General features: G+C 39.2%; 1 protein-coding gene across 1 annotated transcript; it reads right to left on the bottom strand.

Annotated features, from left to right (window-relative positions):
- Positions 1-551: 551 nt before the first annotated feature.
- Positions 552-20,407, bottom strand: rab31 (RAB31, member RAS oncogene family). The gene is given in 7 exon segments (NM_001100241.1): positions 552-1,241; positions 3,919-4,028; positions 7,174-7,280; positions 8,490-8,561; positions 9,346-9,427; positions 10,864-10,943; positions 20,301-20,407. Coding segments are annotated over 7 exon segments (585 nt in total). The 5' UTR covers positions 20,337-20,407; the 3' UTR covers positions 552-1,143.
- Between the last annotated feature and the right edge of the window lie 4,811 nt (positions 20,408-25,218).

The raw sequence follows: 25,218 nt of genomic DNA, 5'->3' as shown, positions 1-25,218 counted from the left end.
GGATCTTATAATGGATGGCCAGCTTAATTATAACTTGATGTAGACAACTTATTATTAGTATACTATATATTGCTTGAGCTTCAATCACCAGTGGCAATTGAAACTTATTAGTTTGAAAATAAGCCCTTCTGTCTCTGGGTACCCTAAAAAAATTTAGATGGTCTCTCTCTTGAAAAGGCTATTGACAACAGTATTCTACATGACTATGAAAATAACCTCCTAACCTCATCTGACCACAGAAAGCTTCTTTATTTCCCTGTGTACTTCTTCACTTTAAAAAGTAAGGTCAAAAGATCATATGGTAAAATCACTCCTAACATCTACGATTTTTGAAGTTTGGTTTTCATAATTTGCCAGAAGTTTCTTTTAAAATGGTCTAAAGAGAAGCAAAGTAAAAAAAAATCAGGAATGTGAGTAAATGTAAAAGTGCTCTTTAGAAAGTCTAAGGGACAGATGTTTGAGAGATCCAGCAGGGCAATCCAGGATTCCCAACTGTTTGATCTTTTTTCCCTGTTAAGCAAAACCTTTCTGAATGTCAAGAAAACTTTCCAGACAGTTAAAAAAGTTTTTAATAAATAGACACTTATCAACACTGATAGGATTCTGCTGTATAAATGTGTTTGACTACTTTGAGAAGTAAAACACATTCATTTTTTTATGTGCTATTAGTACTTATTGAAACTCAGCAGCAGCCCTGAGCACTAATATCAATCCAAATGGTTAACCCTTGATGAAAGGGTGGAGTGTAACAATTCATCCAATTATTTTGTGCATTGGAACAAAATGTTATAAAACCTATCAGTACCACTTGTGAGAAAAAAAAATGCTACATCCAATAAATCATCCCGTAATTGATAGAATATTAAAAGCCCTTTCAATTCAGCCATATAGGCACATATCTACAATGGAAATACTGCATGCCTTCTAAACACAATTTTTTGAAATACGAAATGTAATGATGACCATTTCTGTAAACAACCACATATCTCATTGTATGGTGATCAGTTTTGTCTTAGTAAAACCTTTCACTGCGTCCTTTTGCATTTATGTCATATGAGGCAGGATTTTCAGTGTAGAGCTCACTGATAAGATCTTTCCTATTCACTACGTAGGACATTTTCTTTATTTGTCTTATTGGCCTTATCAGCAGCATCTTGTCGTTGACTGGAAAGATTGCCTTCCAAGTTTCATTGCCCCATTGGAGCCATTCTCATGGGGATCCAGTGGTGGGATTCTCCTACCTGAAATACAAAATAAGTGGTTAAAAACATGGCATTGTTGTTTCCTGAATACTCCTTAATTGAGCTCCCTAATTTCCTTTATTTCAGTTGTAAGGCTGATGCCACACGCGGCGTAGGGCTGATTTTTTCGGCAAGCGGAAAAACGCTTGCCGAAAAATCAGCCCTACGCCTGCTACTTGTGCCTGCACCCGAATGAATGGAATACGCTCGGGTGCAGGAACATGTAGCCGATATACGCACAAAAACGCGTGAGAATGCAAAGTCTCGCGTTTTCTTGCGTATATCGGCTACATGTGCCTGCACCCGAGCGTATACCATTCATTCGGGTGCAGGCACAAGTAGCAGGCGTAGGGCTGAATTTTCGGCAAGCGTTTATCCGCTTGCCGAAAATTTCAGCTCAATGCCTCGTGTGGCATTAGCCTAATAAAAGAAAAAAAAGCACGGAAGTGCCAATCCATGCCGTGGAATAGCCCAAGTGCTGACAAGCCTATTTCACTGGAAATCACTGTAAAATCAAATAATATTTCAAACCAAAGCCAGTAACAGGTAAATCTCTCTCACCCTGTAGAATAAGGCTAGATATTATAATTGTTCATAGTTACATATGGTTGAAAAAAGACCAGACTCCATCAAGTTCAACCCTTCCAAGTGAACCCAGCACACACAAACCTATACTGACCTATCTATACACTAACATACATAAATCATATATACCAACATATTAGTATCACAATAGCCTTGGATGCTATGCTTGTTCAAGAACTCATCCAAGCCCCTCTTAAAGGCATTAACAGAATCTGCCATCACAACTTTTTTATAGGAAAAAAGAACACCCCCTATCTGTCTATAATTCCCTCTAATCAGGCAGAGTATGGCACACACAGGCAGCATAGGACAGGCAGAGTGCTGCCTGTGTGTGCCATACTCTGCCTACCCTATGCTGCCTGTGGGAGGTGAACCTGGCAGGGGTTTGTTCTGGGAGTTTGTTAGCAGTTGGAAATAGCCATTAAATGGTCCCTAAGGTGTGTAATTATATGCTGGGGGTTGCTGTGCTATCCACAGGGGAGGAGGAGGCATATGGATTTAAGGGTGTGTCTTAATATGATATAATATAATTCTTTAACATATGAATGATGGTTGATATCCCTGCAGCGACCATTGTGATAAAATGGGTGTGGTTTGAAGTGGGTGTGGTTTCAAATGGGGGAGTGGCCAAAACTGGCTTCCATTAGCAGCCCTCCACCATGTATGCGAGAGAAATTCCGGCCCTTGGCACCACAGAAGTTGGACAGCACTGCTCTAATGTATTTGAACAGAGTAATCGCATGCAAGCACCTTTTTTTTCAGAGAAGACAACCCCAACCTTGATAGTCTAAATCTTCCATCCCCTTTACTAGTTTAGTTGCATGTCACTGCACTTTCTCCAGCACATTAATATGCTTCTAAAGGACTGGAGCCCAAAACTGCACTGCATACTCAAGGTGAGGCCTTGAGTCAATGCCCTTTTTTATGCAAGACAGCACTTTATTTGCTTTAGTAGCCACAGAATGACACTGCCTGGAATTAGACAACTTGTTATCTACAAAAACACCCAGATCCTTCTCAATTAAGGGTACCCCCAACACACTGCCATTTAGTGTATAACTTGCATTTACATTATTTCTTCCAAAGTGAATAACTTTGCACTTTTCAACATTTCCATTTTTCTGCCCAGTTTTCCAATTTTGTTAAATCACTGTGCAAAGTGGCAGCATTCTGAATGGAACTTATAGTTTTGTCCAGGTCATTATCAACTTCTTGGCTATTATATATGAAGGTAAGGTATTCCTGCTTTCAGCTAGATGGTGTGTGCACAGTTGGTCTGTGTTATCATGGAAGCAATTTCTTCTTGGGCAGGGCAGGAACTAGGGGTAGGCAGAAGAGGCACCTGCCTAGGGCGCAACAGTGGGGAGGTACCTCTTCTTTCACCTACCACTAGTTCCAGGGCCAATTCTCCCCTCTGCAGTACCCCCACCAGCAGCCCCGGCAAGCCTGCCGCCCAGTGTATGCGCATCATGCCCTTGCTTGCACATGCATGCGTGCACACGGGGATGGGCATTTGCCAAGCCAAGCCGGCTTGGCCCGGCACTGTTCTTGAGCTGCAAGCTCCATGGTTTATGCAGGCCACCTGAGTTGAACTAGGGCCACTTAAACAGTCTAACCAGGAATTCTAAAAGTAGCAGCTGTTAGGCAAGAATGCTATGCTATTATGTGCTACCTCTTCTTATCTTTCAACTTTATCTTTAACTCATAGTTAGAAAACTGTTTCACCTGGTTGATAGACGAGGGCTAGTGATGAGCGAAATCTTTTGCCACAAAAAAACACCTATAAACTCCAACTGCATTCCAGCTACTGGAGAATGAGGATAGTTGTACCAACCGCTGTCAGCTAGTGATCAGTGAAATTTTTCACCAGGCATGGAGTCGCTGTGAAATTCCACATTTTATCGTCAAAAAAAGTTGCACGATAGCCGCATTTTGCTAATTTTTCAGCAGTTTTGCTAATTTTTTGGCAAAATGGGACAGATTCGCTCATCACTACTGTCAGCCAGAAGCCTAATGGTGCTGTAAGCTGAACTAAAACTGACGACACACATTTAGAATAAAATTTTCATCAACTAAGATATAAAATACTCACTTATTCCTTGGAAGAGTTCCTCCACATTAATGGCATTCTTAGCACTGGTTTCAACAACTATTGCTCCAATAGATTCTGCATATTCTCTGGCATCTTTCATAGTCACCTCCCTGTAAGAATTTTAACAAAATTTAGCAAAAAGTTTACACCTTATATAGTCTTAGCCTTAATACCAGTCCCATTAGTTATGCCAGAGTATATAGTTTATAAATCACTGACTTGCATTATTCCATAGAACATATTAATAAATCTGTGTAAAAAAAAAAGTGTTTATTTTATAATACTACATACATCACCACATTAATGCTACAGTATGCCATAAAATATCCTGGTTAATTATAAATCTGTGTAATTATATAGTGTAAGTGTGTAGCTGAGTATATAGTCTGGTGTATAAGGATCTTAAACATTAGTGTTTGTTGTTTCAATTGCATTTTCCAACAGATTTCCCCACCAAACCAGTAGAAAGCTTGCTGCCTCAGTGCCTCAATTTTATTTTCAGCCATAATCTGTCATAAACTAGAAAACATTATAGACAGATAGCTGGGATCTTTTTTTTCATAGAAAAGAATAAAAGACTACAGAGACTACAGTATAGGTATGTGTATATATATTTATATATATGTGAGTGTATCAATAGTTCTGTGTATGTGTATATATTAAATATGTAAATAAATTACAGAAAATTATGTATTAGCACATTTTAATGGATTACATCTTTCCACAATTATGAAAACATAGCATAATAATCTACATCAGCATTTATTTCTTGTGTTTAGTGTTTGTTGAGTTTAGGGAGTATCTGCAAAGATTCCTATGTAGGGACAGGAAGACTTGCCTATGAAAACCATCTTCTTAAGTTACTCTTCTTTGTTTTTGCTGTGGTTAAGGAAATGTAAACCCTCCAAGCAAATAAATGTATAAATGCTTAGAGTTTAGAGTACACAATTTACAGTAATTTTCTTTTAGTTTTCAATATATTGGCAGTTTCTAAATTGCTGATATAATTAATTTGAAACAACAACACCTGCTGGTCAGTTTGGCTAACTGGTCATAGTAGGCGAAAAATGATTTCCTGAGAAACAAAATGTCTTGTGATGTTGCTTATAAAATTAAGTTAGTACACAAATTAAATTAATCTAATTTTTCCCTGGTCACTTCTAAGCACAGTAACTTTTTTCCCCCGGGTAATTAATTTTCAGCCAACTGTAGCCAGTTGTCAGAAAGGATCAGCAGATGGTGCTCTTGTTTCAAATTCACTATATTAGCAGTTTGGAATCTGCCAGTGCATTGAAAAATAAAATAAAATAAACTTAAAATTGCAAAAGTGCTTAAGAAGAGCACTCACAGCACTTTGTACACTAATGTGTTTTTAGTGGTCACATTTCCTTTAAAAGAGTCCCTCAAGCTGCTGCTGTGTAAAATAAACAGTTTTGTGGCAGGACAGGCCTTACTGTGCCAGTCCTTGTGGTCTATGTGACTTAAAGGCTGACTAAGTATGCCTACATGGGCATAAGATTACTTATGATTTTACATTACATTAACATTTATTTATAAAGCGCCAACATATTCCGCAGCGCTGTACAATAAGTGGGTTTCATACATTGGACAAACAGAGTAACATATAAACCAATCAATAACCGATACAAGAGGTGAAGAGGGCCCTGCCCAAAAGAGCTTACAATCTACAAGGAGAAAGGGTTGAGACACAAGGTGTGGGAATGGGCATGACCAAAGTTGTGAGAGGTGTGGCACTGGGTGTTGCTAAACTAGATTAGGGTAAAGCTGGCCATACACGTGGCGATCTGACGATGTTTCGTGCAACCATCGGTCGCACGAAACATCGTCAGATCCACCACACACAGTCAGGGCTGAAACAGCAGATAAGGAGGTAGAAACAATAGGATTTCTACCTCCTTCTGCCGATTCAGCCCTGACAGCAGATTTTGGTCAGGCGCCTTCTATGGCGCCCGATCAAAATGTTCTAACCTGGCCGATCGTCGAGTCGTCCGATATCAGCAGCCTCCTGCGATATCGGTCGACTCGCCAACATGCCATACACGCACCGAATATTGTACGAAACGAGGTTTCGTACGATAGTATCGGTGCGTGTATGGCCAGCTTAAGCTTCTCTAAATAAATGTGTTTTTAGAGATCTCTTGAAGGCAGAGAGATTGGGAGAAAGTCTGACAGAGATTGGGAGAAAGTCTGACAGACTCTTACTGTTGACTACCACAGCCTAATGTTGATGTGGTACCACTCATTAGAGCTGCTTCTTTCCCTTGCAGCCTCTGTTTTGTCTAGCATAGTGATACCCAACCAGTGGCACAGGAGCAGCATGTTTCTCACCAACCCCTCAGATGTTGCTCCCAGGGGTCTAAAAGCAGGTGCTTATTTTTGAATTCCTGGCTTGGAGGCATAAAAAACAAGTGTACTGCCAAAAAAATCTCTTGTAGGCTGCCAGTCCACATAGGGTTAACCCAATAGCCAATCAAAGCTCTAATCATCATGTCTGTGTTGCCCCCTTCCAACACTTTTTATATTTATATGTGGCTATGTGCCTCTCAGCTCTGAGGCAAACTATAAGAATAATAATCAGCTAGCCTAACCAAGACTGAGAAATTGCCTGTAACACCTGCTCTGTCACCATATGCTACTTAGGCCAAAAGAGGCTCTTCTTCTTTCCTTACCTCTTTACAGATGGTAAAAGGCTTGGGACTTCCCCAATTCTAGAAATTTCTCAGGGGATGCCCAGTAGATGGCAGCAACCATCTACTTATAAAACTGCACATTAACAAGTTATATAATTTCCTTACCCAATTTGTGGTGTTGGTGACTAGCACCCATGGCAGGGCCTTTTTAATAAATGGGAAAACATAAATTTGTCCGGCGCTCTTTAATACAGGAGGGCCCACCTTAATGTTTTTAAAAGTATTGCCATGAAATGACAGACCCAGATTTGTCCACTTCTCATTAAATGGATTCACAATTTTTAATTTTAATTTTTACGTTGACCCAACGGACATTAAATTGTTAATAAATTCTGTGGTAGATGCACAACAGCCCACTGCAATTAAAAAACATAAGTTCTCCATACATTTCAAATAAAGCAAAGAGAAGTCTCTGCAAAAAAATAAATACAGCCATAGTTTGTTTTTCACATGGGAATGTTACATTAATACACTGACATTTTTATATATTATGTATATAATGTACAATGTAACTGAAAAAACAAAGTTATATTGATTTAATTACCTAGTGTCAGACAGGTCACATTTGTTTCCAGCAATGGCCATAACAATGTTCTCTGGTCCATGTTCTTTTAATTCTTTTACCCATTTCTTTAGTGTATGAAAGGTATCCTGTTTACCAACATAATAAAGAAGATAAAAGTGTTTCCACCACATAGAATTTTCAACATTCCTTTTTATATTTACTAATAGTGGGACCCTGTCAATGAAGGAAATCAAAGCCAAAAGCTGTAGTGAGGATGTGGGGGGTTGTAATTTAATATGTAAATGGAAATTATTCTGTAAATGTATAATCATTTTCTTTTTGCTTTATTCCCTTAGATTCTATAAAGGTGCTGTTTCAGCTGACACCTTCTCCCTACTTTATCAGCCATGGTCTTTTGGATTTTCTTTGCCATAACTTTTCTTATTATCTCCTATAGCCCACTATGTTATAACCCCCTAAAAATAAACCAGAGGAAGCATTACTGGGCGGGGCAAACTGGACTCTAAATTGATCTCTCCATTGCAGAGATAACTCTCAAGGTTTCTTTATAGCTATAAAGATTGATACCATTAAACTACATCACCTCTGGTGTTTCCCTAAGGCTAAGACCAATTCAGCAGGAAAACTGTAATGTATAGTGGGTCAATAATGCCCTGCAGTGTCTTGCCTTTCAGCCTTACCCAGTCCTTCCTATGGTTCTGCGTTCTGGTATCCTATTGCCTTGTTACCTTAATGTTCTGCCCTGTCCTCCCACGTGCATTGCTTTCTTGTAGGCCCGTATTTGACCTTCTGTTGTTTAGTTTCATTAATTTTCTGCCCTGCTGTGGCTCCTTTACTTTAAAACTCAGCATTGGCACTACTAAAATCCAATCAGCTGCTTTCTGTCTCTCGTATCCGTGTATTGACAAGCATAGGATCAGCCAGAACTGATCTTGGACTTTCTAAAATCTGCTGTGTGTGTGCAGATCTATGCCTATCAACATCACACACACGTACAAGGTTAAGGAAGTCGATCAAGTTTTTCACTGGTGTATAAAATAGTGACAAATGTGCAATTAGCCTAAACCCTGTCAGGCCACACCTTGATATTCACAAGCTCTTCACAAGAGTTTTCCAGCCTGGATTTTTACATATGAAGGTTCCTCCATCTCTAAACCCTTAGCTACAGGCTTCAGGGTGCAGGAATGTTTCCGTCATAGAGTAAGGTGGCAAGTGGCACATGCAGGGGTAGCCATCGACTTCAAAATCAACTATGATGCTAGGGGTGTACGGGCAGCTGGGTATTGGGGTATTTAACGCCATTACTGTATACACTATTATATTCATTAACCAACCTGCTTTGTGATGTCATATACGATAACTGCAGCAGCAGAGCCTCTGTAGTACATTGGTGCCAGGGAATGAAACTAGAATTACATATTACTGTTTGCGTTAAAACATATAAAAAAATAAGGATCACAGTAAAATTAAACAATTTAAAACAATCTTTAATTACTTTTTAATATTCTTGCGATATACATCAGGATGACACACTATGCCCTAATAAAAATTGCAGTAGGTGATATAATATACCCTTTATATTTCACATGTATTCTCTCTATAGCCCTTTTAAGATCAGCCTCTCTGGGCCCCAGCCATTTGTTGTTTGAAGTCTACCTTTGAGTTCCCCACACTTTGGACACTTTGAAATCTATCCTAATCTTCCAGCACCCTAACCTAAATAAAGATCATTCCTCCAGTATCCCTCTACCCAGTGGTACAATGTTATGTCTATCCCCAACATCTGTCAAGAAGCAAAGATTGGATCTGTTATCTAGAAACCCATTATGCATAAAGCGCAGAAACATGGGAAGAAACTATTTAACAGTACATTTTAAGCTCAAAATTCTTATTGCTGCTTCTTTTCCAGATCTTCTATGTCTGTATTGGTCAGAATACAATCTATCAGGTTTTTTTTAATTTCACCATTTTTTAATAGACGTTTGGCACAGTGCTCCAAATTACAGAAGTGCTGTAATGGCAGAATATGTGGATTTCTATATCCATCTATATCTATATGAATATGCAGAATATATTTTTCAACAATTTTTATTTCTTTTTGCTATAATGCTATCAATAGATAGCTTTATATGCTATTACACTAATAAACAAAGTCAAATAACTTTCCCATACAAACGTTTACATACTTACACGCTCTTGACCAGCAGTATCCCAAATCAAAAATTTATGCAGCTCATTTCCAGAAGGAACAGTCTTCGTCATAAATGAAGCCCTGTGTGAGAGAAAAAGGATCGTTTTTTTATGGTGGAGAAAACAGAAAATTGTTTTAGGTTGTAATCAAAAAAGGGGGCAAATATCAGTATAATAGTATTTTTTTTCTATGAGCAAATTTGTACGTAGGGTAACTCATAGCAACCAATTAGCTTTATAAATAACTAGGCACATTAGAGAGCCGGTGGACGACACATTAATCTTCTGATCAATGTAACTTTTCCACATTGCTACTACCCCAGTTGTAAATATTATGGAATAAAAACCCCTGGACCATATCACAGACATTAAAAGCTGTAGGCCTCATTTACTAATCCCACTGGTGGATCTGTACTTATGGGACATGTAAAGTGTATTTCACTGGGGGGTGAAATAGATTGCTGTGGAAAAACCTCCCTAAATGCTGCACCAGCATTTTACTTACCTTTCTACTGGCATCCCAAGAGTTACTTGGGAAAATCTGTGTTTGTGCACGCAGGTCTAATCTACTGCGAATGCACAGAACACCAAGTGGCAAATGATCAAAGGTATTGAGATGCCAGCACAGTGCTTAGGTAGCGTTTTCATAGGCTGGTGCAGTTTCTTATAACTTGTCTGAGGTGAGTTTTTCAACTCACTTCATGGCAGCAGCACCCCTGAAGTTACCTGGGGTGACAAAAAGCTGCTCCTGGAAAACTTAAAGAGCCAACATTGTTATCGTCAATATAGAAATACCAAATGCAGGCTGCGCTGTATTCATGGAAAGGTCTTTGTACTCCAGATGCAAAGACCTTTCCATGAATACAGCGCAGCCTGCATTTGGTATTTCTATATGGACTATGCCTAACCCAGCACTTTGTACAACTGGTAAATAATTGTGAGTAAACTTAAATAATTCTATGTATCTCTTGGGGCATTTTAGTTGGAAGTGGCAAACAGGAAAACAAATGCAAGCAACTGTGGATGTTTGCTATTTACCACTCCTAATAAAGACATTCACAGCATGTATGGTATAAATGATTTTCTCATATTATTATTTCCTGGTAGTATATACAGTGCAGTAATTTAAAGCTACATTTCATAAGGGAATACTTTGCTTATGCAGTAACAGCTACACATGGCTCCTGTGCACCCCTTTGTAGAGATTGTTTTGAAGATTAACTGCAGAAATGTATATGCTGGGTGGCAAATCCAGCACAAGTCATTACTTCCTGAGTAGACGGAGATCTATATGTGGCAGTATCCCAGATTTTGCCAAAAATATAGTCAGCTTTGTAACTTCTTTGCCTGCCCTGTTACTGTACAACAGTCTATTCGACATATTGGGCTCAGAATGATCTGTTTTAATATTGTATGGTTAGTCTGCAAACATGGATCCAGATTTAGTTTGAGATGAATGTACATACTTTTGCACAAGAAAAGTACACATTTAATCACAAGGCTTTGCAGCTGACTTACCCAATGGTTGGACTGATATTGTGGTCAAAATGATCTTGGACAAATCTGCTAACTATACTTGACTTTCCAACGCCTGTATCCTGTGAAAAATATAATTAGGGCAAGCCATTATACACTCATGCACACAAAAGGCCTTTAGTATTTAACAAAATTCTGTTTAATGTAAAGCAGATTGGCTAATGCATACAGAATAGTAACAGACAAAACAATGTAGAGGTCCACCTGTCCCCAGTCCATGTTCACAGGGTGCTCTGCGCTGATTAATAGTAAAAGCCGTGACAGTAGAAGCCCTTGTGACATTAGTCATGTTTTATGTAAAATGAAAATAATAGATCTCTAGACAGACATCATTCATAATGGCCAAAAAGGCTTTGTACAAAAGGGACAGTTTGGTAACAGGGTGGCAAAAAAAAAACAACCTGCTAGGGGACAGACATAGACACATAGGTTTCTCTGTTCTGGAAACCTGATATTCAGAATGTTTCAAATTGCAGGAAGGCATCTCCCATAGTCCTTTTTGAGCAAATAGTTTTTTATCCTTTGTACAAATGTAACAAAACGTATCTTGCACTTGATGCTAACTTAAGCTGGCCATACACGTACCAATAAAATCATATGAAACCTAGTTTCATACGATTTTTGAACTGTTTGTGGGCTCCAAATTATCGCCCCGATAATTGTCTTACCATGCCATTTAGTCCTTTAATCGATCGGCCAGGTTAGAAAATTTCGGTTGCATAACGATAAAATCTGCGCATATATTGTGTATCAAACCTTGGGGGACCTACAATGGAAGTCACTTTTGTATGTTTGGTGTCTGCCAACTATTTCATGTTCAGAACATCCTCCAATTTGTTTTTGGGCTTTATCCTACAATTTCAGTCTGAAGGTTAGTTTTAGATCATTGCATTTAAAAGGTTTATTTAATTTTTAGCAGACTTAAGGTATGGTGATCCAAATTATGAAAATATACCTTATATGGAAAACCCCAGATCCCAAGCATCCTGGATTTCTGAACTGTATGCCTTAAGTCACATTTGCTATATAATAGCTAAAACTAGAACGTTTTAATATTTTATTTGCCTATCTTGATAACAGATACACTGCAAACTTGTCTAATGGAGGCATACACTGATGGCTATGAAAAACAGGAAAATGTCTGTTATGAAATGCAGTAAACATATTGATTTAACCTGTTTAAGTGAAGATCCCTTATTGTTTGTACCGTATAAGGCTCTTACACAGGTGTTTTTTTATGCGTTTACAAATTTGAAGAAAATTTCAAAGTAAAACTACATATATTGCATTCATGTGTTTTTCAAACACACCTAAGTGTGTTTTTAATAGTTCAAAACACTACTCTCTATTCTACTGCTATTCTGAAAGCACATCAAGCACAAGAAAATGCAGCATAAATGAAGCACAACTCTATATAGTGGATTCAGCTACTTGATGCCTATAGATGCACTTAACTGCGTAAAACACAATAAAAAATGCCAATGTCCAGGCCCAGACTGACAATCTGTGTATTTTGGCAAATGCCAGAGTGGCTGCTGTAAAATGCCATAGACAGTCACTATTTATTGGGCTGGCGGGGGGCTGTTTGGGCTTCTGTGCACTTAAAATGCCAGGTCCTATTCTGTATCCCAGTCCAGACCTGCCAGCGTGTAAAAGCCCTTACATGCATTCAGATTCCAGTACACTATTCAGCACAATAGGCAAGTCCCAAGCTGGCAGAACAGATCTTTTAAAAGGTATAAAAGTGAATGCTATCTTTAATATATAATATACATATAGTATACAAAGCAGAACTAATGACCACATTTATCTTAATATTGCTGAGAGCATAGAATCCTGCATTTGCTATTAAACAGCCCTTGCTGAAAGCAAAAAAAGCCCAGAGCTGAAAAAGCAATATGCAGAACTAGCTGTTAACATTTTTTGTGCCAGAATTAGAGTATTATACGCTGAACACTTTTAAACAGCCACACTATGGGGGGAATTTACTAACATTCAGATTTTTGTGGTTTGATCATTTTTTTGAAACAAAAAATAAACTAATTTCCATAAATGGCATTTATCAAAAGATCAAAACTAAAAAAGCACAAATGAAATATTACAAAAAGCACAACTTTTTCAAACTGCCATACAAACTTGGTGTCAAGGAAACCCCCAAAACCTCTGAAACCGCAAAGCAAACAAAAATTTTCCAGATGTAAAAGTGGCATTGCCACTGACTTCTACATGATATCAACAGGTTTTAGATGGCATATTTTGTTTTGTATTTATCAATGTTTTGTTGCATAATAAATCACGAAAAAATTGTATTTTGGTGCCACAAAACCAAAACCAAAAAAATCAAGTTAGTAAATTCCCCCCTGATAGGTATTTATACTATGCCAAGGCCGGAACTAGGGGTAGGCAGAAGAGGCACCTGCCCAGGGAGCAACAGTGGGGGGGCAGGGAGGTACCTCTTCTTTCACCTACCCCTAGTTCTGGGCCCTTCCCCTCCACCACATCACCCCCCCCCCCCCCCCGTAGCGGCCTTGGCACCCCTTCCCTACATGCGTGCATCTGTTCGCTCGATTGCGCACACGCACAAGGGGGGGGGGGGTTGCCTAGAGTTCCAGCCAGGCACTGTACTAAGCTAATACAAGGTCTTATAGTTACTAACAAAATATGAAACAGAGTGGCCAGAGTTTATATCCATTTGGATGTTCTAGCCAAAATTCTCTCCACACCCACAACTTTCTGCCCTGCACACTACTTCTGGGTGCACCTTAGGCTCCAAGAAGAAACTTAGGAAGCAGAGGAAGAGTGTACTTCCCCAGTCTGACCCAAATTTCAACCCTAACCTGCTTGACCTAAGGGTGAACCCACAAATCCTGCAGGTAGCATTACTCTTCTCTAGTCTGTGCTGATTCCCCTTAATTCCAATTCCATTTGGTGTCATGACAATATGACACATGTACATCCACAAGTGTAGTGAGCAAAGTTCAGTATTGCGCAATGCCTGGAGTCATTTCCGGGGCTTGGAGTGCATGCGTCCTATTCCTTCAGCACAAGTGAACTGTAGTGATTGACGCAGGCCACTGAGGGAACCATGGAGTTACCTAAGAGGTGCTCCTAAAATTTCTTGCTATATTGACATAACCACAAGCCATGCTTTCCATTACTTAAACATTTGTAAAGCTTTCTATGCACTTATAACTCACAGCATCTGTTGATTAAATAAAAAGAGCAAAAAATTAGGTACAGCAGCATGATCATTAGAATCAAATCCGATTCAGGCCTGACACCCACCTGCAACTGCTTCTGTAAAATATAAAGATATTAGAAGCACAAGGTTGCAAGGGATATAATATGTTCATACTAAGGGCTCTGGCACATGGGGAGATTAGTCGCCCGCGACAAAACTCCCTGTTCGCGGGCGACTAATCTCCCCGAGTTGCCTTCCCCTGCCATCCCACCGGCGAACATGTAAGTCGCCGGCGGGATGGCACACGCGGCAGCGCGATTTCGCGCAAATCGCCAAAAAAGACTCGCGACTCAATGAGTCATGTGACACAAATGACATCACTTAGCACTGTTTATAAGGATATTCACGACTCGGTGTATTATATACACACACACACACATTTGTTTCTGCCTTGAAGGCAAACATGTTATTTGCATTATATGAGTATTTGGCGGCCTCAAGGTTTGTTTCAGTAGCATCAATGTTTGCACTGTGTATTATTGCAAAATGCTTTCAGAGTGGTGCACCCTGGGACATGGGAATAGGATTAACACTGCTGCCTATAAACACCGAGAATAGGGCAAAATGCCCAAGAAGCTTCTCTTTCCATGATCTGCTTTCAATAAGCCAGCTGAGTTGTTTGCTCCTATTACGTGTTCACCAACTCACAGCCTCATAAACACAGGCATTCATCCACTTAGCCCAGCAGCTGCAAGAAACCATTTTCATTTGAAGTTTATCTCTTCCAAAGAAGAATGTTGTATGAAATACAGCGCACTAGTAGAAATAAAGGCCATTTTTTACATTTTTTTCATGTGTGCAACAATGCATTGTCCTGTTTATAAGATGCAATGCTGTCTTCAGCACCGGTTTTGAGTTTGGGGTGCCCCCAGTCCAGGGTATAAGGTAAGCAATTAGTGATTGTACCTTTCCTTCTCCTTTAAAGGAATGTTTATGGGCTGCACAGACCTCCCTTCACATTAACTTTTACTTTAATTTACTTATAATTTGGCCTCCAAATATTTGGTATAATGGGTATTTGACCCACTTAATTATATCAGTGCTGTGCGACATTTAATACATTTCCTGCCAACTTAACGTAGTTTAAAGTAAGGTAAGTTTCAGTACAAAGTTTCCAAGGGGTGGTTCACCTGGTAGTATTAATAGGGGTCATTTACAGCCACAGGCACAGTTGTGCTCCCACACTCTTCCCCACAGTAAGTTGAGTGTTAAACCCCATTCATTAAAGGTACTGCATCTATATGTTCTCTTTGCACATCTGTATGGTTGGATTTGGCGTTGCTCAGACCTTCCTGCCTTCCATCAAGCACTGCTACACCTATTGACACAGAGGAACCCTGGAATTACCAGCAATTTCTGACCAGGAGGTATCTCCAAGGTTCCCAGACTCCCAGTGTCAATAGGCACAGCATACTTGCAGCAGGTCTCTCTGCTACAGTGCAAGGCTCTTTAACTTCTGCCCTGGGTCTTGCTAAGTAATCCCTTAAGGTGCTGCCAGAATGGCTTTGAGCACTCAGTCAGATCTATTTGCTTGGCTCAGTACAGTAACACTCGCTTCAAATGAAGTTCTTTTGAAGTTGGTTTTGAATTTGTAGCAGGTGATCCAACTTTGACCGTAAGGATAAAGTTACAGCAAATTTTCCAGTTTCCTTCTGTGAAAAAAGACTTGCAGATGTGTGCAAATTTGCAATTGAGAAGGCAGCCAGTGTAATGTAACGGTAAGAACTGCTTCTAAACCTTATCCAAACCGATCTCTGTACATTGCAATGACACAAAGAAATTTTATAAGCAGTTTTTTAGTGTTGCTTATAATTGCATGAGTGCAAGATCCCTCCATTTCTGTTGCACTGCCCACCTCATTAAAGGAAAACTATACTCCTGAACAATGTAGGTCTCTATAAAAATATACTGCTTAAAAGTGCCAATGGATAATCTTAAACTGAAAAATGGCAGTTTTAAGTACTAATGGCTGCCCCTGGGATCATAGGATTCACAGTGCACACAAACAAACCAATTAATGGACAGAGTTCTGTCTTTTACTCCAACCCTTCTTGTCAAGCTGATGGCCCACAGAGCGAGTCAATAGATCTCTGCTACCGTGAGCAACTAACCGCTCAGAAATGCCTTTCCACCAGCAACAATAGGAGTTGCCAGTAGAAAGGCCTATGCATCACTTTGGCTTTCCAAAGTGGCGCAAAGATTGGCAGTTCAAATTTGTTAGTCGCCCGCGGTAGCAGAGATCTATTGCGGGCAACTAACTCTCTCCATGGGCCATCAGCCTTACAGTTAGCTGCAGTATTTCCTGGCAGGTGATCTCTGAGGGAGCACACAGACCATCACAAAATGACAGCTTAAGGTAAAAGATGTAAAGGGAAATATTTACTGATATATGTATTTCAGTTTGGCAAGACTCTTAATATAATATATGATATCTGTTGGTTAAGTATTTACTGTATTCTGGGGGTATAGTTTTCCTTTAAGGACATACATTACTACTTAATGGGTTTTGAAGTACCCTTTATATAGGGGGATAGCAAGTCTGTAACAGTATATGTATTGCCCTGTACTAAACATAAGTTCTCTTTATTTAAAGAAGGATGCAAGTCAAAATTTAAAAAGGAAACAGAAGCCTGTCTTTGCTTGTGTGACTGCAGGGCTGTGATTGGCTATCCCCCTTCTATCGTGCTTTTGGCAGGAACCGTTAGGACACACCCACCCATCATTTAAAACACGGACAGGGACCTAAGGGGTTCTATAAGGAGCTCCAATAAAGGGGCCATATATTATTCACTATTGCCTACAAGATTAGAGGTTGTTTTGTTTATCCTATATATTTCCTTTAAATAAATGCTAACAGTAATTCAAATCCTTGCTGTATCCATGAAGGAGTATCACTGCTAAGACATAGGAACTAGAATGTTTTGCTGAAGAAACACTGACAAGAAAATACATTTTTGCATTTATGCCAATCCTGTTTCATGCCTAATTTCTGCAGTAAGTAGAATTACGGGTATATTTATCATGCTGTGTAAAAAGTGGAGTGAAACATTACTGGTGATGTTGCTCATAAGCAGCCAATGAGAAGCTTTGTTTTTGTTTTGGTTTTCTAACTTTTGAAATCTAGTTGCTGATTGGTTGCCCAGGGCAACATCACTGGTAATACTTCACTTTTTTTGCTTTATGCTTTTTACACAGCATAATGAATACATCCCTTAGTGTCCTGGTTCACATGCAGTCAAATATAATACTTGGACTAAAACAGTGCAGAGAAAAAACATAACAGCAAAAGTTATGTGGCTTCACAATTCAGGCCTTTGCAAGCTACTCATTTTATTAGGGGAAAGCAGAAAAGAAATAACTGTTAAAGGGTACAGTAACCCTTTAAGTGTTTTTACCCTAGTTTTCCCTGAAATAATGAATCAAAGCATTTACATAGTGGGAACCTCCATTACTTTGACTGAATATAAAAAATAGTGCCAGTCTGTTAGGTTGTCCATACATGCATGAGCATATTTTACAAGGCAACAGGAACCTTCTCTGGCTCTGTTTACAGCTTAAACAAAACCACAGACCATAGGAAAACATTGTATGGATAAAACATGTCCTGAGTAGAGGCCTTAATTTTTCAGGACTTATGTTGAAACTGTTGGTAAGACGCCAGAACAAATTATATGAACAGCAGCACAGAATTCACATGCAAAGCACAGGCATAATGGTATGTTTTACTTGTGGTAAATTTCATTCATCCAGAGGAAAGGGTATTTTGGGGAGCGACAAGTGCCCAGTCTGACACAAACCTTATTTACCAGTCCATAGGCATTTGTATAATGAGATGTTCCACAAGGCAAAGGCTAACCAAGACTTTAGTTTAGGGTTTGTTTATTCAGAGTTACTTATCTAGTTTACAATAAATTATCCTGTTGGAAGTGCTGGAGTGAGTTTAGTCAAAACCAATCCAATTTTTAATTCATGATTTATAATGGCAAAAAATATAAATATGGATTTAAGAAAAAGAATAGGCAGATTCTTTATTATTATTTACTGCACCAATTTTTAGCCAAGACATGTTTTAGCTTATACTGCCCCTTTTATAGCTGAACAATGATAAGAACCACCTGTAATCTGGAAGACAGATTCTCATACATTCACTACAATGTGAGTGTAATTTCAGTCATTAAAAAAATGAAAAAAGCAGCAAATCTGGAATATAAACATATATCCTTCAGCAAAACACTGTACTTTAAACCTGCTTTTTGCCCAAAAGTAATATACTATACACCTTACAAATCTGTCACGAACAAGGTCTGACTGGGCCAGCTAGACAGTGGGAAAAAACCCGCTGGGCCCCACTGACCCAGACCCTATCCGGAACATTGGTGCTTCCCAGCTGACCTCCCTCCCTGATCACTTCAAACTTAAACATAAGGTACACGCATTCGGGGGGGGGGGGGGTGAGGCAGTTGGTCGCCAGGGGGGCAGCCATGTTGGGCCTCACACACCCCTGTCACAAGGTGTAGAACCCAGCACCAAGGAGTGAGATTTTGTTTCCCTTATTGCTCCTTTACTTGTGGCTGGGGTATATTGTGTGATTAAAAAAAATATATATTTATATATATATTTTTTTTTGTATAAATATACACACAATTATGTGGAAAGAAAAGAGAAATGATACAGCTGGAAACATTATCAGGCATTTGGCACGCCACTCTCTAACTGAAACAAGGAAGCTGAGGACAAAGGTTGAAAAGCAGAGAGAGCGGATGGAACAGAAATTTCAAGATCTCTTTTCCAAACCTCCTTGAGACCTAGTAGACTACAGACAAAGGGTCATGGTGGTTTACAATCTAAGGTCCCTATCACATTCACATACTTCCCAATGGTCCATTTTTTTAGGAACAGTCCCACATCAAAGACATGAAGAAGGATGGGAAAAGTAGGTGGAATTTTGGCAGATGAGGATGTGCCCTGGGCAAGGCAGGGTAGGAACAGGGCATAGTATAATTTGCCCCTCATTTCATAAGTATGCATTCACAAAACTTACTATGTTAAATTTTCCCAGGAGAAGAGAGGAGTTTCTGCCCCTTAACACATGGGGCAGCCAACCCATTTCTGCCCCCTTTCCCCTCCCTGTCTACCTCCTCTGAGCTCAGACTGGGGTGAGGGGACCCACATAGCTTGTGCTAAGAGAGCTATTTAATTGTTAATTTAAAAAAATGCCTATTAAGGTTTCTGGGGTCAACTTTATGCTACAGCTAGTAAAGTTCTGCACAAATCTGTCTAGGACAAGGTTCTCTTTTAGGTGCACTGGGTCATGGAGGGGGCATTCACCCTCATAAAAGCTAAACAAGGAAGGCCAAACAAAATATAAACAACTTCACTAGTGTTAAAGTGGTCCTCCCAAAATGAAAGAAAATATCATTCTAAGCAATTTCCCAATGCACATTTATAAAATATTTTCAATGGTTTTATCAAATTTGTTTTATAAAGTTTGTAAGCGTAATTGCAGTTGACAGCAGTTTTTTTTGTCATATTCTGTTCTCCATTACATGGCTTCTGCTACATTATTTCAAGTTAACTCCATAAGTGCAGATAAGATAAAGAGATAAACAGCCAGATGAAAACTGATATCCATGGCAATGACATTTGCAAATAACTTTTTAAAAAATATTTCTTTACTGTATATCAATAAGTTGCTTGTAATTACATTTTGTTTTCTGTACATAAAACTGTTTTGGGTGGAGTTCCCCTTTACTCTCTGACAAAGGAATACGTTCTTGCAACTCTGTCACAATAAAAAAAAATGCAAAGTGAGCTTTTTGAGTGTGAGGGAGGAAACTCTTTTAGAGCTCAATTTAATTATTGAGCTATGGATACATGAAAAGGTATTTTTTGTTTGTTCAGTACAACTATTGTAAACAATTAACAAAATAGCTAAGTTGGAAAGTATTTGTTGTGGTCAGTTCCAGTTGGCTCCTCGGTACTACCAAGCCCATTAGAACTCTGGGTATTGTAACGCTTCTTTGTCTGTCACACACAGCAGGAGAAGGTGTTAGAAGCTAATTACTCAGCTGCAGCATACACTTCTATAGGGCAATAGGGCAACAGTTCTCTATCCGAATCCTTTTATTGTCCTATTGTATTCGCTCCCTCCCTCATAAAGAAAGCAAAGCGCACTCACCCCCAGAAGGCAAACTTTCAGTTCTCGGATAGCCATTCTTTACTGTTTCTGTCTTTAGCATTCCATCCTCAGCAGCACAATAGGATTCCACAAAACACAGCTCAGGCTCCGCTCCTCTGCCGCGGATCGCATGCAATCATTTCCTGACCAAAAGTTGGGGGGGGGGGAAGAGGAGGATTTAATTCCTCCAAAACAAACGGAAACCAGTCTGGGCTATTTATGGGCAGCTTGTCACATGGCGTGCAGACAAGCACTCAGTCCGTGCTTTCGTAATCCCTCAGAAATGCAGCATCTCCTGTAGGAAAATCTGCAGGGGGACCCAGGATTTACGGCTGCTTAGGATGTTTCAGCCACAGGCAGCGCCACATTCATATCCTTCCTTCAGTGCTATGGGTTGTGCAGTGTTTATATGCGCCCCATGTTCTAGGAGAACTAGCCTACTTCCCTAACATGCATCCCAGCCTCAAACATCATTGGCATTCCCATACATAAACATAGCCTGGGGCTTCTCCAAAACAGGAAATGATGAGTCCACAGAAAAATTATTTCCCACATATGCTTACATTATTACATACCACATCATAACTAAGCTCTGCCAGACTACCTGAATTTTAATCATGTTAGACCTATATATATATATATATATATATACAGAAAAGAACAGAGCACACCCTGATAATAATCAAATGCCCCGGGTGCTTGCAAGAACCATGTGTATAGCAAGACAATGAGCCGCACACACAGGGACTTTGTTAGAAAACAAAAAAATATTTAATGAAAAAGATCCAACATTTCGAGCACCAACTGTGCTCTTCCTCAGGGATATATATACAGGGCCGCTGCTCCCTATAAGCAGAGTATTCAGTCTGCATAGGGCACCAACTCCCAGGGGGGTACCATCCCAGCTGCTCCAAAAAATCATTTTTAGATATTATAACATACCCCCCAACACTGTCCCGCCGGTTTTTATACCGCATCCCACTGTCCCAGATAGTTCAATCAATCTATGGGGGCAATTGGGGGCACTTACTATGGGGGCATTGTCTATGGGGGATATTGGGGGCTCTGTGTGTGGGGCCCCTATAGTAGGTGTTTTTTTATTATTTTATTTTTACTTCCGTAAAATTTGGGGGAGGGGCACAAAAGTAAATTTCTGCTTAGGGCACCCATTTGGCCAGCAGCCCTGTATATATACAACTGCATCACGATCCGAACTCCTCTTTAGCCACTGTTTATTATTGCCTGGGTGCAGCTAAGGGAATATGTACAACTTCCAACAACTGTCATAAGCACACTCCAAGGGCTTTTGATTAAAAATTCAGTCTTTATTATAACATTGCCATTCGATCAACGTTTCGGCTCTGGCCTAGAACCTTTCTCAAGATACAAATGGCCACATTAAAACATCACATGAAATACCCATAATCACCATAATATCCATATATATATATATACATATAGTGTAATGCTGAGTGCCACAACTGAACAGCCTAGGAAAACTGCCTACAGATGTTGAACAGCTGGCTCATACAAGTAAAATTCTGGGTAAATCTTATTTAAAGCAGCGGTATGGTCAAAGCTGCTGAGTCTTTTTATATTACTGCTCACTGGCATTTACATATTTTTTCTAGTACGATGAGGGTACAATATATCCAAAGCTGTTCAGGTGCCTGCAGTAGGGTTACCAACATTTAGGGGCACATTTATTAAAGTACGATTGATTCCGAATACAAAAAATGTGTATTTTTTCTAATTTATAGAACTGTGCGTATTTTCTGCAATCTTTTCGTTAATTTGAGCAACTATTTTGTACTTTGCAACAAATTTTATGCAACAAAATTGTATTGGTGCAACAAGTACGAAAGTTTCAGAATCATTAAAGCTTCGTTGACGTGACTTTCTATTGGCCAGGTTGGAGCTGCAGAGTGCCATTGAGTCCTATGGGAGGCTCCCAAAAAGATGCACAGAAGGATCAAAGTCAGAAAGTTTTCCCGCTGTTTACGATCATTCAGATACGAAAATTTAGTGACTTTCAGATCGCCAATACGATATTATTGTGGCTATTACGATTTTTTTGTAAGCACTTTCATGACATTTCCAATAATCAGAAATTATCGTATCTAATCCGAATTTTACCGATTTTGGGATTCGAATTCGTACTTTGATGAATCTGCCCCTTAGAGATGCATCTAGTAAATGCATGTTGCAATGCACTGGTTGAATGTAAATTATATTGCAATCAACACAGCAATTCTAATTGGATTTTCTAGATGAGTGTGTCCCTGAATTTTTTTAGATGATCTGGTAACCCCAGTCTGCAGCTACTTACATTATGGGTCATTATGACACCAGGGAGTGCAAGAACGCGTCCCTTAATGTTGATCTACAAAGCACTTGTACCCCCTGTACACTGCACATCCTGCCATTCCTTCCATGTGCCTTTAAAAATGATGCACGAAACACGTACGTGCCTCCCCCCACCTGTCCCTTTTGAATTGAGCACATCCTAAAGAAGACTGCACTTCATTCTTAGCACAGACCAGTGCCCCATGCAGTGGGAAAAATGTAAAAAAATGGCTAATTGCAGCCTTTTTAGCACTTTGCATACTGCATGGGGCAATTTGAATGAGCCCCATAGTGTCCCTGTGCCTTCAGCTATTTGTGGGTCCTGTAAGTAGAACTTCAGCATAAAGTGTTACGAATGGTGTAATTTACTGTTGCTATCTTGCAGGTTGCAGAATTGTTAATATAATGGCTTATATTGGGAGGGTAACTACATAAGAAGTAGATCCTGCAGTTACCGGGGGGCCAGGAGTGTAGGTGACCTGGTAATGTGCTAATTAATGAGCAATTTCAATGTTTTGGTAGAATAGGTCAATTTACCTACATCTGGGGGCCCTGAATTAAATTTGATGTGGGGCTCAGTTATGCCACTCCCACTCTTCAAGCCTATATCTGAAGCATGACATGGCTCTGTTACCTATGTGTGCAGCCCTGGGGCAATTAAGGCAGCTGTGGTCTGACCTTATTGCTCTTTATATGGCAAATATAAAACCAGTCACATTCTTTATGACTGGTCCAATTTTGGCCTCTTTCTGTAGAAAATATCTGACAGAAAAAATGTCTAGAAATAAAAACATATAATTTAGCAATAAATGATGTATAAGTATGTGTAAATGACATGGAAACAGGAAATCACTGTATAAATAATAAAGTATTTAAAAAAAGCTTTATTTTTGTGGATGTTTTATTTTATAAAATACATTTTTTTATTCAAGTGAAAAAAGCTGCTATAACATTTTAAGTTCTCCATCTGTGCCAGGATGAAACCAATGATCTGGCACTTTTGTTTATTAACAGAAGGAAATTGCACAATATCACTTCAAGTACATGCAAATGGAATGGAAATCACGTTACCCTGCAAATTCTATAAGACAACATGAATTTAAAGAAGATATTTACTTGAGGGAAAAACAATTTCAAATTAATTCTCACCAGACTAGAGAGAGCCCTGAGACTTCCCAAAAAATTAGGTTTGGTGCATTTTTGTAATTGTAGGCCCCCACTGCAATGATGTTATTGGACATGTGGCAAGGGTTATGGATAAAGAACAGTGAGCTTGTGGTGGGTTCATGAGAGGGGAGTATCTAGATGTGGTGCAGGACATATGGTTCTTCATTTACTAATATAGGCACAAGCCACAAAAAAAGGTTTGTTAAAAGGTACTGAATTGCATGTTTTCTAGCACCTAGCCACACTTGCATCTAGCAGTATGACTGAGGTGCTAGAACAAGGCACTGCATGTATAGGCTCAAGAGAACCCTTTATTTTTAACCTGCAATGGGTAAGGCTTTATCTGCACTTTTCAACCACATACACAATTTTTTGTGGCACCAAAATATATCCCACTAGAATATTTAACATTATTATATAAAAATAGAAAATAAAGCAGGCCACGTACAGTTAGATTTTCCGTTTGCTGAGGTCACCAGAAATTAGAATATTTGTCCAACCTGGCTATCCAAGTGGAGATAAACCAATGATGGGATCACATGGGCATTGTGGAAACCTGTCAAACATGAATAGCATATACAGTCCTTGGCTAGAAAAACTATATACCCTGCCACGTTAATACCTGTCAAGAGTAACCAAGTCAGTAGTCAGTATATGTATGGGTTCATTAAGAATGAACAAGCAGCAGCAAATCTTTCCAGCAGGCCTGAAAGTCATACACCCACCCCATTCATTTAATATGTACAAATTGGAACTGCCTGATGGTTTAGATCCCTTATGTTCCCTGGTCATTGATTTTTTCAGTTTAAATCTAAGGTCTTTTTTCAATATTCAAAATATGTAAAAACTTTTTAGTTAAGTAATAAAATGTATTATATAAGTTTCACTTATGAAATTACTAGTCGCAAAGACAACTAAGGCATTATTCTTCACAGTGTGTTTTGAACCCATTGCTTTCACTTTGGGACACTGTAATATATATAATGGAAATGTACAGTAAAATTCAACATCCAACAAATTTTAGGCACAAATAGTTCTTAGAAGTGAGTTGTTTTTATTTACCAGTCAGGGAAATCAGTAACTTAATGACTTACAATAACAACAATAAATAGTACGTTAGTCACATACTGTATAAGAATCAGATAATAAGTTCCTTGGTTAACTGGTAACTTCTAGTTCTTCAGTAGGAATAACCAATAACCTTGGATACTTGGGTTCCTATACTGAAGAAAATTATTTGCATAATAGCTCTACTACCACAACTTTGTTGAATCCTTCCTCAATAGTCCTCACTATCTCATACTCCTAAATTACTTTTAAATAAGAAACTGGTTCTAACACTGACTAATGCCCTCATCATTGGGTCCAGACTTGACTACTCAGGGCCACCCCATGTTCTGGATAC

The sequence above is a fragment of the Xenopus tropicalis genome, chromosome 6 (genome assembly GCF_000004195.4).
Source record: "Xenopus tropicalis strain Nigerian chromosome 6, UCB_Xtro_10.0, whole genome shotgun sequence".
Classification (NCBI taxonomy): Eukaryota; Metazoa; Chordata; class Amphibia; order Anura; family Pipidae; genus Xenopus; species Xenopus tropicalis.
This window is presented reverse-complemented; position numbering and strand designations above follow the sequence as displayed.